The sequence below is a fragment of the Alexandromys fortis genome, unplaced genomic scaffold (assembly GCF_014885135.2).
Source record: "Alexandromys fortis isolate MF-2015 unplaced genomic scaffold, M_Fortis_MF-2015_v1.1 scaffold_2_1_26212458, whole genome shotgun sequence".
Classification (NCBI taxonomy): domain Eukaryota; kingdom Metazoa; phylum Chordata; class Mammalia; order Rodentia; family Cricetidae; genus Alexandromys; species Alexandromys fortis.
In genome coordinates this window covers 55,582-69,188 of record NW_026067930.1, presented here as the reverse complement: position 1 = coordinate 69,188, position 13,607 = coordinate 55,582, and the positions used below count along the sequence as shown (strand labels likewise).

The 13,607-nt window shown below is 45.2% G+C and overlaps 5 protein-coding genes and 1 long non-coding RNA gene across 14 annotated transcripts in view; 1 reads left to right on the top strand and 5 right to left on the bottom strand.

Annotated features, from left to right (window-relative positions):
• Positions 1-13,069, bottom strand: part of LOC126503457 (apolipoprotein L3-like) — a 31,150-nt gene extending 18,081 nt beyond the window's left edge. The window contains exon 1 of one of the 4 annotated variants that reach the window (XM_050145163.1): positions 12,988-13,069. In XM_050145163.1, coding sequence (XP_050001120.1) covers positions 12,988-13,000 — 13 coding nt within the window. In that variant the 5' untranslated portion in view covers positions 13,001-13,069. Of the gene's footprint in view, positions 1-5,725; positions 5,910-12,987 lie in introns of those variants that run through there. The other 3 variants (XM_050145165.1, XM_050145164.1, XM_050145166.1) reach the window with 3 other exon arrangements.
• Positions 1-13,607, bottom strand: part of LOC126503455 (apolipoprotein L6-like) — a 120,239-nt gene that overhangs the window by 58,087 nt on the left and 48,545 nt on the right. The window lies entirely within an intron of this gene.
• LOC126503452 (apolipoprotein L2-like) overlaps positions 1-13,607 on the bottom strand; it is a 120,239-nt gene that overhangs the window by 58,087 nt on the left and 48,545 nt on the right. The gene's annotated exons all lie outside the window — the stretch shown is intronic.
• The window catches only part of LOC126503458 (apolipoprotein L3-like), a 96,851-nt gene that overhangs the window by 58,087 nt on the left and 25,157 nt on the right, over positions 1-13,607 (bottom strand). The window lies entirely within an intron of this gene.
• Positions 9,351-13,090, bottom strand: LOC126503456 (apolipoprotein L3-like). Of its 2 annotated transcripts, XM_050145161.1 has the most exons (3): positions 12,988-13,090; positions 10,730-10,856; positions 9,351-10,223 (listed from the first exon to the last, which is right to left on the bottom strand). In XM_050145161.1, exons 1-3 carry the CDS (start codon positions 12,998-13,000, stop codon positions 9,359-9,361), a joined length of 1,005 nt encoding a protein of 334 aa, XP_050001118.1. In that variant the 5' UTR covers positions 13,001-13,090; the 3' UTR covers positions 9,351-9,358. The 2 variants fall into 2 exon arrangements, with proteins under 2 accessions (XP_050001118.1, XP_050001119.1); XM_050145162.1 differs by lacking the exon at positions 12,988-13,090 and having other exon boundaries at positions 10,651-10,782.
• LOC126503459 (uncharacterized) lies at positions 11,847-12,979 on the top strand. Its single transcript, XR_007592303.1, has 3 exons — positions 11,847-11,995; positions 12,081-12,147; positions 12,794-12,979. It is a non-coding gene; the product is annotated as an uncharacterized lncRNA (long non-coding RNA).

Sequence of the window (13,607 nt, the reverse complement as noted above, 5' to 3'; positions counted from 1 at the left end):
AAAAAAAAAAAAAAAAAAAAAAAACCCAGGACAGCCAACACAATTCTGTACAATAAAAGAACTTCTGGAGTCATCACAATCCCTGACAAACTCTACTACAGAGCGACAGTACTGTAAACAGCCTGGTATTGGCATAAGAACAGACAGGAGGACCAATGGAACTGAATCGAAGACCCGGATATTAATCCACACACCTTTGAACACCTGATTTTTGACAAAGAAGCAAAAAAAATATCAAATAGAAAAAAGAAAGCATATTTAACAAATGGTGCTGGCATAACTGGATATCAACATGTAGAAGAATTAAAATAGATCCATATCTATCACCATGCACAAAACTCAAGTCCAAATGGATCAAAGACCTCACCATAAAGCCAGCCACACTGAACCTGATAGAAGAGAAATTCGGAAGTACACTCAAATGCATTGGCACAGGAGACCACTTCCTAAATATAACCCCAGTAGCATAGACACTGAGAGAAACAATGAATAAAAGGGACATCCTGAAACTGAAAACCTTCTGTAAAGCAAAGGATATGGTCAACAAGACAAAACGACAGCCTACAGAATCAGAAAAGATCTTCACCAACCCCTCATTGAACAGAGGGCTGATCTCCAAAATATACAAAGAACTCAAGAAATTGTCCTCATACAGACCTAAACAGAGAACTCTCCACAGAATAATCTAAAATTGCTGAAAGACACTTAAGGAAATGTTCAACATCCTTAATCATCAGAGAAATGCAAAACAAAATAACTTTGAGATTCCATCTTATACCTGTAAGAATGGCCAAGATCAAAATATTTCTTGAGAAATAACCTTTCTAAAGATCCAGTAATACTACTTTTGGGTATATATCCAAAGGATGCTCAGTTGTGCCACAAGGACATGTGCTCAACTATGTTCATAGCAGCATTGTTTGTCATAGCCAGACACTAGAAACAACCTAAATCCCCCTCTACCAAAGAATGGATAAGGAAAATGTGGTACATTTACACATGGAGTACTACACAGCATAAAAAAAAAGAATAACGACATCTTGAATTTTGCAGGCAAGTGGATGGAGCTAGAAAACATCATTTTGAGTGAGGTAACCCAGACACAGAAAGACAATTATCACATGTACTCACTCATAGGTGGTTTTTAAACATAAAGCAAATAAAATCAGCCTACAAATCACAATCCCAGAGAATTTAGACAACAATGAGGACACTAAGCGATACATACATAGATCTAATCTACATGGGAAGTTGAAAATGACAAGATCTCCTAAGTAAACTGGGAGCATGGGGACCTTGGAGGAGAGTTGAAGGGGAGGGTGGAGGCAGAGAGGGGAACAGAGAAAAATGTAGAGCTCAATAAAAATCAATAAAAAAGAAAAATTGATCATCAAAAGAGCAAATAATCCAATAAAAAATGGAGTACAGTCCTAAACAGAAATCTTTCAACAGAGGAATCTAAAATGGCTGAATGACACTTAAGTCAAAATCCTTAGTCATCAGAGAAAAGCAAATCAAAATAACTCTGAGATTCCATCTTACACCTGTAAGAATGGCCAAAAATCAAAAACACTCATGACAACTTTTGCTGGAGAGGTTGTGGGGTAAAGGAAACACTTCTGCATTACTGGTGGGAATGCAAACTGGTACAACCCCTTTGGATGTCAGTGTAGTGATTTCTCAGAAAATTAGGAAACAACCTTCCTTAAGACCTAGTAATACTACTTTTGGGTATATATCCAAAGGATGCTCAATCGTGCCACAAGGACATGTGCTCAACTATGTTCATAGCAGCATTGTTTGTCATAGCCAGAACCTGGAAACTACCTAGATGTCCTTCAATGGAAGAATGGATGAAGAAAGTGTGGAATATATACACATTAGAGTACTACTCAGCAGAAAAAAATAATGACAGCTTGAATTTTGCAGACAAATGGATAGAGGTAGAAAACATTATTTTGAGTGAGGTAATCCACACTCAGAAAGACAATTGTCATATGTACTCACTCATAGGTGGTATTTAAACATAAAGCAAAGAAAGCCAGCCTACAAATCACAGTCCCTGAGAACCTAGACAACAATGAGGACCCTAAGAGAGATCTACTCTACATGAGAAGTAGAAAATGACAAGATCTCCTGATTTGGAGCATGGAGACCATGGGAGAGGGTTGAACTGGAGGGTAGAGGCATAGAGGGGAGCAGAGAAAAATGTAGCGCTCAATAAAAATCAATAAAATTTAAAAAAGTAAAAATGCCTGACAGTGTAAACATTGGAATTCTAGAGCTCTAGAAAGGGTCAATGCAGTTCTTGATCACCCACCTATGACCGGACTGGGGATTTAGCCCTAGCTTTCTTAACCTGAGAAGAGGGAAGATCCATCTGTTAAAAGCCATGCCCGAGGATCCAGGTGTATGTTAGCAGTTTTAAAGTTTGCTCGTGCAGTCAGAAAAGATACCCAATAAAAGAGGTCCAGATTGAGAAGCCTCTAACCAGGTTCCAGTGTGTTTTATAATGTACGTAGGTTTAAGAAAGAAAGAAAAAGTGAATAGTCATAAAAATGCATAATTTATATAATAAAGTCTTTATAGAGAGAGTAAAAGGAAAAAGCCATGTAAGATGGGAAATCCACAGGGAGTCTGGATCCTGTGTAGGATTGTGTGGATTTTGAATATTTTTGATGGCTGATGGGCAAGAGACAGCTGCTGGGTGAATGGGGTTGTGAGTTGACTGCAAAACTGAACCAATATAGACACTTTAGGAAAGCCTTAACATTGAAAAAGAAGTCAAAATATGTATTTATTTAACTAGAAATCAAAACTGTATTGCAGTTTTGTTCCCACAGGAGATGAGAGGTTGTTGATTCCTGCAGGTTTGATCAAGGGAGACCTCCTGAAACTTGACAGGAAAATTTTACTTAATTAAACAAATGTAACATTTCTTTGCACTATTAAATAAATATTCTAGAGCATAAACAAAAGTATCACACCTTAAAATAATATTCTACAACACTGAGGCATCCTGAGGGCTGGGATTAAAGGCACGTGTAACCAATGTCTGGCTGTAATTTCTTTCTTTCTTTTTTTTTTTTTGTTTTTTGTTTTTCGAGACAGGGTTTCTCTGTAGCTTTGGTGCCTGTCCTGGAACTAGCTTTTGTAGATCAGGCTGGCCTCGAACTCCCAGAGATCTGCCTGCCCCTGCCTCCCGAGTGCTGGGATTAAAGGCGTGCGCCACCACCACCCGGCTGGCTGTAATTTCTTAAACTTACTGTCTTAGTCACTGTTCTATTGCTGTGAAGAGACTCCATGGCTTGTCTACAGTTGCAGAGGTTTAGTCCATTTATTTTCTTGTCATGAGCATGGTGGGATGCAGGCAGACCTGGTGCTTTTATACCTGAGAATTATACATTCAGATCCACAGGTAGCAGGAAAGAGACACTGGCGTGTGTGCCTTGAACTTGTGAAGCCTCAAGGTCCACCCCTAATGACACACTTCCTCCATCATGGCCACACCTACTCCAACAACACCACACTTCCTAATCCCTCTCTCAAGTAGCCCCACACTCTAACGAGCAGGCATCAAATAAATGTATGAGCTTATGGGGGCCATTCCTATTCCAAACCAGGACACTTACTGTCCATGATGCTCTGACTCCTTACTCACACATAGGAGTCTTTGTTTTTTTTTTTTATTTTGTTTTATTTATTTATTTATTAAAGATTTCTGACTCTTCCTCGCCACCGCCTCCCATTTCCCTCCCCCTCCCCCAATCAAGTCCCCCTCCCTCATTAGCCCAAAGAGCAATCAAGTTTCCGTGCCCTGTGGGAAGTCCATGGACCACCCACCTCCATCCAGGTCTAGTAAGGTGAGCATCCAAACTGCCTAGGATCCCACAAAGCCAGTTCGTGCAGTAGGATCAAAAACCCATTGCCATTGTTTTTGAGTTCTCAGTAGTCCTCATTGTCCACTATGTTTAGCGAGTATGGTTTTATCCCAGGCTTTTTCAGACCCGGGCCAGCTGGCCTTGGTGAGTTCCCGATAGAACATCCCATTGTCTCAGTGTGTGGGTGCACCCCTCGCGGTCCTGAGTTCCTTGCTCGTGCTACATAGGAGTCTTTGGACATGCTCTATCAGGTTGAGACTCTTGAGACTCCATGTCATGGAGGTTGACAGGCACATATTTAGATAATGTGTGTGGTTTTCAGTGTTGGCAGAGGAGGACTTGAACCCTGAACATGGTAATCGACATCTCACTCTCAGATGATGAAGCTCCACTGTCTTAAAGACACAACTGCATCCCCCCCTCTTTATATTACATGTGTGCATCATTGTGTGTTATAAATGGTTCTTCTGTTTCCACAGCACTGCCTGTGCCAAGTGCCAGGCCCCCATATTAGTAAATGCACTGGAGTCCTCTGATTCCAAGGGACCACAACCTCCTTGCTTCTGCAATCCTTGTCCTATCAGGACCTGGAGTCCTGCCTGTTCCCAGCCCTGCTGTGTGTGTGTGCTGCCTTTGACACTTGCTCTTCTCCCTGACACTAGGACTTTGTGGTAATCCTAATCATTATGTAAATAGTGATACAAACAATGTTCTCATTGCCTGTTAGAGCCTGCATTTGAGATTATTTCCTTATGACATTTGTAGGAGTAGAAGGACTGGGTTAAGGGCGGTAACACAGGCAGTGTGTGAGGACACTCATTCCTTCATTCTGACCAGTCCTCAGGAGTCTTTGCGGGTGGAAAAAGACTTCATAAAGAGAGAAACACGCACTGCACTGGGATTGCCTGAAGCTGAGGAAGGAAAGAAACATGTTTAGCAGTGTGGGTCGAAGGCATCAGCTCCTACTGGGACCTGACCAAAACGAGAGTGAATGACCTGTTGGTGTGGGAAGAGCTGAAGATACTGGCGGCTCACTCTCAGGACTGCACTCTTACCTTGTAACCAATGGCTAAGTGTTCTTCCCAAACCCTCCAAGTGTGTACACAGCCCAGGCTGCCCTCAAACTCACTGTGAAGCCTAGGAGAATCATGATCTCCTAATCTTAGACCTGCCTCTCCCAAGTGTTAGGATCCCAGTTTTGTGCCCCTCCCCCCATTCGAGCCTTCTCATACTCACATGAATTTATAATGAAATAAAGAATATTTCAAAAACATAAGAGCCGGTCGGAGTCTGAGACAAGGCAGGTGCTGTGAAGTCCCCTCCCCGAAGTGAAAGCCTGGGTCAGCTCTTCAGGGCAAGAATCATACCTTTTTAATAATGCTAACAACCTGACTAGGATCAGAGTGACAGGGGTGGAGTCATCTCACCAATGTCAGGTTCACAAAAATCATATTAACACGGAGATGCATCTTAAAAATAACTTACTGGCCCAAGACTGTAAACATCTGGAAGATGCCCATTGGTCCAGCTGTGAGTACACATCGCCACTGTAGCTGTTGGCTGCGGAAGGTTGTGGAGTTTTGTAGAACAGATAACAACACTCATCCAGGACTGTATTATGCTCAGATGGGGCCATAGCTACCCACACGTCCAGCAGGCAAACAGCAGAGTGAGTTCATGGAACCCTTTGCCAGGGTGTGTGGTGCAGGTCAGAGTAGCTTGCTTAAGGCCCAAGTGGGGTAAGTTTGGGAGAAGTGACATCTGTACTAGTCAGGTTCTCTAGAGTAACAGAACTTACAGAATCCATCTCTCTACATGGAAAGGGGTTTATTAGAATGACTCACGGGCTGTGGCTCAGGTAGTCCAACAGCGGCTGCCTACGAATGGAAGGCTGAAGACTCCAGACGCTGCTCAGTCCACAGGGCTGGATGTCTCAGCTGATCTTCAATATATGCAGGAATCCTGAAGAAGAAGAAGGCTGTAATGCTGGTGAGGGATTGGATTTGTTAGCAAGGTGAAAACAACAGGCAAAGATCACCAACTTCCTTCTTTTATGACCTTATATGGGCTTCCAGCAGAAGGCGTGGCTTAGAGTCAGGGCTTCCTTCCACAATAGATCTGTATTAAAGACACAGCTTCCCACTTTAAATATCTGACTAAGAAGTGAATCTCGTCACTTCAAATTAAGCAAAATCCCCTCACAGGTGTCTCCTACATTTGAGTTTTAATTTAATTCCAGATGTAGTCAAGTTGACAACCAAGACTAGTCACACACCACTCAACCAGAGTCCACGAACCCCAGGGAGTGCACTGCCACCAAGACACAGAAATTGTTTTAGGAAATAAACACTTTTGGAAACTTGTGGTACAAAGTTTGAAACATAGCTTCATTGAGCAAAGCTGACTGGGAAGTTTGTGTGTGCCTGTGTTTATGTGCACTGTGTGGGATACTGTTTAAATTAGTTCAAGTGAAAACAGTTTATATGTTAACCATCTGCACCCTGAGTCATTGACTGATCTGGGATCCAGGATTTGGGGCCTGGCTTCTTCCCTCTGAGCATCTCCGGGATCAGAGACAAGCTCCTTCTTCCTGGTACCCACTTTCCCATGGTCTCTGCGGCATGTGTGCTGGCCATCCAGTCCCCAAGGAGAGCAGTGCCCTGGTATGCATGAGCAAAGCAGCCATAGTAACTTTGTTTATCTGACGAAAGAGGGAGATTCCGAGAGGGAAAGTACTGTGCATGATGTCACACAGGTGATTCTGACTTTGTGTTTTTTAATAATTCCAAGGTTTCTACAATGCTCTTTGTTTGTATAAACACATAGCTTGCCCCTCCCTTGACTGTGCCCTTTGATCTCTCAAACACACAGCCTATGCACTGTTTACAGGATTGTGCACCTTGCCCTCCCTGTCCCCAGGCTGGCACTCTCTCCCACTCCACACACAGAACAACCTTGGCCTTCTCTCTGCTGCCCCATGGACTGAAGAGAGGCTGGCTAAGGCCAGGGGGTGCAGGCTGGACATCCACTGACTTCCTTCCTTCTAGTATCTGGAACAGGACACTCTTTTCTGGGTCTCAGGTTCCACCGTCATACTTGGCACAGATACACTCCCATGCTAGGGCTCATGATTCTGTGGAAAGGAGACTCTGACTGTGCACACTTGCTCTGTCCACACTCAGCCTCTTGCCCTGAGCCATCGGGTGATTGATACGTGGATCCTCTTCCTGAGGATCTCAGAACTGCAATCCCACCTGAGGTCTTTCTCTGGAATATCATCACTGCCTCCAACCTTGTACACGGTACTTTGTGGACAAGCTGTGCCCACGGGCTCTTCCCTTCCTCATGTATTTATTCTTTTCTCTATGTCATGTGGACAGCAATGGAACGAGGCCGCCATCACACTCCACCCAGAAGGGAGCAGAAGATCAGCTCTATGAGTCCGTCCTGAAACTTGTCAGGGTTCTTAAATCTTCTACACTTTTTTCTCCCAGAGCACTGTACTCGTCATAGAGAGATAGCAGGGAAGAAGGCGAGGTGTGAGGTCATCGTGATTGTCCCCTGGGCTGAATAGCAGACAGCGTGTGTGTTAATAGAGCTTGTCTCTGGTTGTATCTGAATTTGCAGAGATTGTTCTGGAAGGCTCTGACTTGATGAGTGGTTTAACTTACCGAATGAGTAGAATTCTGGAGTCTATTAGGAAGTGGGCTACACTTATAGACCATGGGTCACTCGGAGCATGTCATCAAATGCTGTTTCTTGACTGTGTCACTTCCTGTCACTCCTTGTTGTTTTCTGGCTTCCATGTGGTAAACACTTTCCTTTGCCATGCCTGCCCCTCCATGAGCCACAGCTGCAGGCACAGTTCTTGTTGCCTGTCACTCGTGTTGGGCAGGGACAGACCTGGTCACAGCTCCTCCTCTGCGCTGTCCTTTCTTCACCCTGTCCATCTCCTCACTACTTTTCTGTGATCTGAGCCTCACTGGTCTCTTTACATAGTTTTTTCTTTCTTAAAGTGCTCTTTTAATAACTGAGATACATTATTACATTACATAATTTCATTTTAAGTTTTTTTAAAATGTACTCTATTTTGAAAATATTCTTCTACCTACTAGACTACTTTCACCACCCATAAAGTTCGTGTATCTATGAGAGGTCACAATGAGCCATCTCAATTCTCTCCCCACATCCACCATGGCCTATTTTTCTCTTTCATAAAGGAAGGTGTGTTCCTACTTGGGCAGAACTGTGGAAGTGAGGTGGCCCTGAATTGGACAACTTCAGGGAGCTATCTGGACACTGGACACTGGTCGCATATAGTGGTCATTCGTTCGAAGGGCTATGATGCAGTGGTTCTGAGAGGCCTGAGAGCCTGGAAGAGGGCAAAGACAAAAGCACAGGCTCATCAAGTAATCTCTGTCCCTAAGCGCCAGACTGACAGGGTGAGGAAAGAGGACAGGGTTCACGTCAAAGATGTGAGTTCTGGTGATGGCTCTTGTGTTTGTTAAAGAACAGATGCTGAGCAGCTGGCACACTGTTCACTAACACGGGCACATGAGCACCACAGTAGAGAGGACGCTATGAACTTGGATACTGAGGAGCAAGTACTAGGCAGCTCAGGACATAGGTAGGTACCAAGTTCGTCCAGGACTCTGTTCTGTCTCTGTTCTGCTCCCCCAGGGAGATGGTTACATCCACACCAAACTTTCTCTTAGCCAGACATTCCAGTCCAAGGAAGAACAGAGGGGCCGTGGAACACAAGAGTGTTCTAACAGACAAGACTTCGAATACACACAGGACATCTCTTAGCCCAGTGTTTAGAACTTGGGAACAAGGGCCACTTGAGCTGAAAGGGAGGAGGGGACATGGCTCCATGATACAGTCTCACGGTGCATCTGTGACCAGGAGGGAAGGGCAACAAAGAGAAGGAAAAGTTTCTTAAAACATGATAAAAATCAGGAGGCATTTATCAACTTTTTTTTTTTTTTTTTCCGAGACAGGGTTTCTCTGTGGCTTTGGAGCCTGTCCTGGAACTAGCTCTGTAGACCAGACTGGTCTCGAACTCACAGAGATCCACCTGCCTCTACCTCCCGAGTGCTGGGATTAAAGGCGTGCGCCACCATCGCCCGGCCACTTATCAACTTTTTATAGTCAACAATTTAGAAAACATATAATATCATTTGGAGAAAACACAAAGTCTGACAGGTCAGGGTTTATAAATTTATTCTTCAAATATTTTGGAATAAGGCTAGCCTTCCAATGCTTCTCAACAGATCTCATCTAATTGCAGCAGAGTTTAAACTTCAAGGGAATTAAACCTTGTCATTTCCCTCAGTCTGTGTCCTCTCTCTCTAGCAGGCACTGCTGCCACAGGGGCATTGCTGTGAAGGGATCCAGTCAGGGCCTCTCATGTATCCATGGCACTCTTCAGGGCAGCGCCTACCTCCAGTTCTGAGCGTCACTGAAGAAGAAAAAGGTCACTGAGTCAGGCTATAATGAACCCAGATAAGCTCCTGCAACTTCTGTTCCAGTTCCTGAGCCTGCTGCTGCAGCTTTGCAGCAGACTCTGCCTTTGCACCCTCCTGTAAATGCGTTGAGTCTATTATGATACTGACCATATCTAGTGCAAGGAAGAAACCTGCAGTCGCTACCCCCATGATCCAGGCTCCTTTGATCATTGCCAGAGCAGTGCTTCCAAAGGTTTTCTCCACCTGTTTAGTGCTCTGGGTTGACACCCTCCCTGTATTTATGAGATACTTGGCATTAATTGCTAGGCGAGGTTTGGCTTTGGTTAGCTTGATGGCATCAATGCTCTTCTTTATGACTTCCAGGTTCTGGAAGGAATTCTTAGATACAGAAATAAGCCTGGGGGTGCTCTTCTCCACAACTTCTTTAATTGCCTTCACTGTGTCATTGCTGATTGACAGAAGCTCACTGGCTTCAGCTTCTGCCGACACCATGCTTACCTTCTCCACAATGGTTGCGGAAACACTTGTCACAGCTGCTGCTGCTCCAAGCCCCAAGGCTGTGGCTGAAAGTCCCAGACTGAATTCTGCCATCACAGGAGCCAGAGCGAGACCAAGAATTGTCAGGACCCCAGACGCAGCACTGGTGGAGCTGGCCACCACTTGTGTGATGGTGTAGTCCCTGTGCACCTTGTCAATCTTGTCTGCAAGGGCGTGGAGCTTCCTGATGCGCTCCTTGCGCTCCAGTTTCACTTGAGGACAGGCATCTAAAAAACTTTTCCTCTCTTGCCGGTCATTTTGGAGCGCGTCTTCATCTTCTACATCCGGATCTGGAATGACCTCAGCAAGAGCTTCATGCAAGGAAGCTTCCTCTTCCCTGTATCAGGAGAGACTGACTGAGTGAGGGAGAGAGCTTATAAGATAAGCTCACTCAAATGCATGAAGTATACATGCATGCACGCACACACACACACACACACACACAATACACACACAAACTAAAACCAAAACTTTTTGCAAAAGCCAGCTTTCAGTGAACTGCTGGGCACATACTACGTGCTGTCCATATGCTGAGCCCCCCACATGCATCCTCTTCTTTTTCTACAGCGAAATTCAATGGCCCCCAAATGAAGCTGAAGGAAATAAACCAAGTTCTTATGGACACAGGAACAACAATGGAAGAAACAATCCCGTCCCCTGTGACTGCCATCTCCCCTTAACCAGAGCCCGTCTCCTGCTAGTGATTAGTACTGAGGAAATATTTACAGAGAAGGGACACCCTGAGCCCCAGTTACTTGGTCTACCTGAATAGAGAATTCCTGCCCAGAAAAAGCCAGTGACACATGGCTCTGCTGGCTTTGCTAGCATCCCTAGGGAGGTGACCTGGACAAACCAGCTTCTTTCACTAGCTGTTTCCAATCTTCCTCTTTAGTCAGTAGGAGCTGCAGGGCCTCTGTGTCCATCGTGTCCACAAGGTACTGAAGCACACACTCAACGAAGCCTTTCCTCTCTGGATGGGAAGGAAAAAGAATGTGGTTAGAGGACCATGCTAGAGAACTCGAATAACATCAGGAAGACACTGGTTAAATATTTCTGAGCATCTGTCCCTTGAAGTATACTCTGGTGTCACTAGGGATAGAGGCTGAGTTGTGAGCTTTAGCTCATTTGTAAAAGCCCCAACCCAGGCGACTGTATTTGGACATCTAGCCATTAAGGAAACAAAGCAATGGAAATAAGTGAGGCCATGAGTGAGGTCCCCAATCCACAGTGTCAGTGCCTCATAGCAATAGGAAGACACTCCCTCCCTCCCTTTCCCTCCTTCTCTATCTTAAACCTGCTCCCTTTTGTCTCTTCCCTTGCCTCTCTTCCTCCAGGCACATAAGAGAGCCCATGGGCTGGTAGAGGTACAGGCTCCCTCTCTCTACCAGGAAGAGATGAACACTATGGCTCAACCTGCTGCACTTTGATTGCAGAAATTAGATTCCAGGGCAGTGAGAGAAGAGGTCTTTTCTTTTTAGGCCACCTAACCAGTGTCATGTTGTAATGGCATCCCGAGAAGACCAATGTACCAGAGTCGTACCATGGTGCTTTGCAGAGACAGGTATTGTCTTCAGGCCAGAACAAGCAGGAAGTGAGTCTCCCATCCCCAGGAGGATTCCAGTGAACACTTCCATTTACTGCTGGTATGGTCCTTGAATGTGACTTTTCCTTGATTATTATTTTATGTATGGGAATATTTGTCTGCCTGTATACTTGTCTATGCACCATGTGTGTGTATGGTCTCTAATGTGGGTCTTCATTCCCTGGAGTAGCAGTTACAGATGTCTGTGAACCTGCTAGGGTGCTGGGAACTGAACCCATATCCTCTGCATGAGCAGCAAGTGCTCTTCACCACTGAGCCACTCTCCAGTCAAAACATGACTTTCCACACTGGAATGGTTAATTATTAATCCCGAGTTTCACCTCAGCGGATGATTAATATGTATGAGATCATCCGCCCTTCCCTATGCAGTCTGTGAGGAGCGTCCAGATATAAGTAGAGCAGGGGTGCTGGGAGCGAATGAGTGGTTCAAAGACTGAGCTGAGGCATCATGGGAAGTGGGGCCTGGCTGGAGTCAGGTGGGCACCTGGGATGTGACTTTGGGACTGGTAGGTGTCTTGTTCCTTTCTGGTTACTACTTTGTCTACTTTTTGTGTGCCATGATGTGAGCTTCCCAACTTGTCTCCCTGCCAGGATGGACCAAATCACAGAACACTGTAAACAAAACAAATCTATCCTCATTGGTCAAAATATGCTGAAAGTGAGTAGCACTATTTTTTTAAAAAAATTCAATAAATGTACTTTGTTGTTTTGCTTGCATGTATGTCTATGTGAGGGTGTCAGATCCCTTGGGACTGGAGTTCCAAACAGTTGTTTGCTGTCATGTGGGTGCTGGGAATTGAACCTGGATTCTCTGGAAGAGTAGCCAGTTCTCTCAACTATTGGGCCGTCTCTCCAACTCTGAGTAACACTAGTTTTAAAAACTAGCTTTTAGTGATTGATTGAATGAATGAATGAATGGTCTACTGAGTCAATAGAATTTTAAAAAAGAAATGGAGGTGGCACAGTGATGCATGACTTTAATCCCAGCCCTTGAGAGGCTAAGGCAGGTGGATCTCTGGGATTTGAGGCCAGGAGAAGCCAGGGAACACAGTGATTTGGGGACTGGTGTGGATCAGGTTGGTGTAGGGTGATTCCTGAGTGTAGGCTGTTCCTAAGCGTAGAGTGGTCCTTGAGATAGGGTGTTCCTAGGTGTAGGGTGTTCCTGTGTGTGTGTGGTGGTCCCTGGGTGTAGGGTGGTCCCTGGTTCTAGGCTGGTCCCTCTTTGTAGGGTGGTTCCTGGGTGTAGAGTTTACTTCGTCAACTCCTTCTCTCCCTGCCTCCTCTTCTGGCTTCCATTTTTTCAGGCTGGGTATTGAGAAGATACCTTTTGAATGCACTTCAAGACAAGGCTAGGAGGGAGGCTGCTCTGACCCAGGACTGGGGAACTCTCTGCTCCCATTTGGGGTTCTCCTCCTGCATCTTTGACTCCTCAGCAGGCCTCAGCATAGAGGCCCTGGAGTCCTAGGCCATGAGCAGTAGCAGAGAACAGACTGATTACCTGAGGAGCCCATGCCAGCTGCTGGGTCTTGGTGTCACTCAGAGGATCCTGAGAGGTTTCCTTACAGCTCACTGGATGCCAGGCTACAGGAGTAAATAACAACCTGTGGGACAGAATGGGATAGCTGCTGTGACCAGGGATCTGGTGACCCAGTTCTCTCCATGGTGACTGCCAAGGGCAGAAAGAACTGAACCCAAAGCTTGTCTGCTCCTCTGGACTCTGTGACTGCTATTTAAGGAAGCCTGTCCTGTGGTCCAGCCCTGCTGCCCTCTGTCCTGGCAAGGAGGAGGACTAATGGCATGCTGGGACAGTGGAGAAGGTGGCAGCTGAGGACACAGCTGTGGAGAAACAAAGACCCTGCACATAGACTGAGAGATGGAGAGGAATGTTCTGGTAGCCACCTGGGTGTGGGAACCATGTTTGTATTGATGGTCACTTCCTTCCTTCCTTCCTTCCTTCCTTCCTTCCTTCCTTCCTTCCTTTCTTCCTCCCTTCCTTCCTTCTTTCATTCCTTCTTTTCCCTTCCTTCCTTCCTTCCTTCCTTCCTTCCTTTTTCTCTCTCTCTTTCTCTTTCCTTTCTTTCTTTCTTTCTTTCTTTCTTTCTTTCTTTCTTTCTTTCT

Bases quoted from the DNA above. Each gene is read 5' to 3' on its own strand.
- LOC126503456 (XM_050145161.1), bottom strand. The intron at 10,224-10,729 runs GTCACCTCCCTA...CTCCTGATACAG, and splicing joins AAAGAAGCTGGTTTGTCCAG to GGAAGAGGAAGCTTCCTTGC.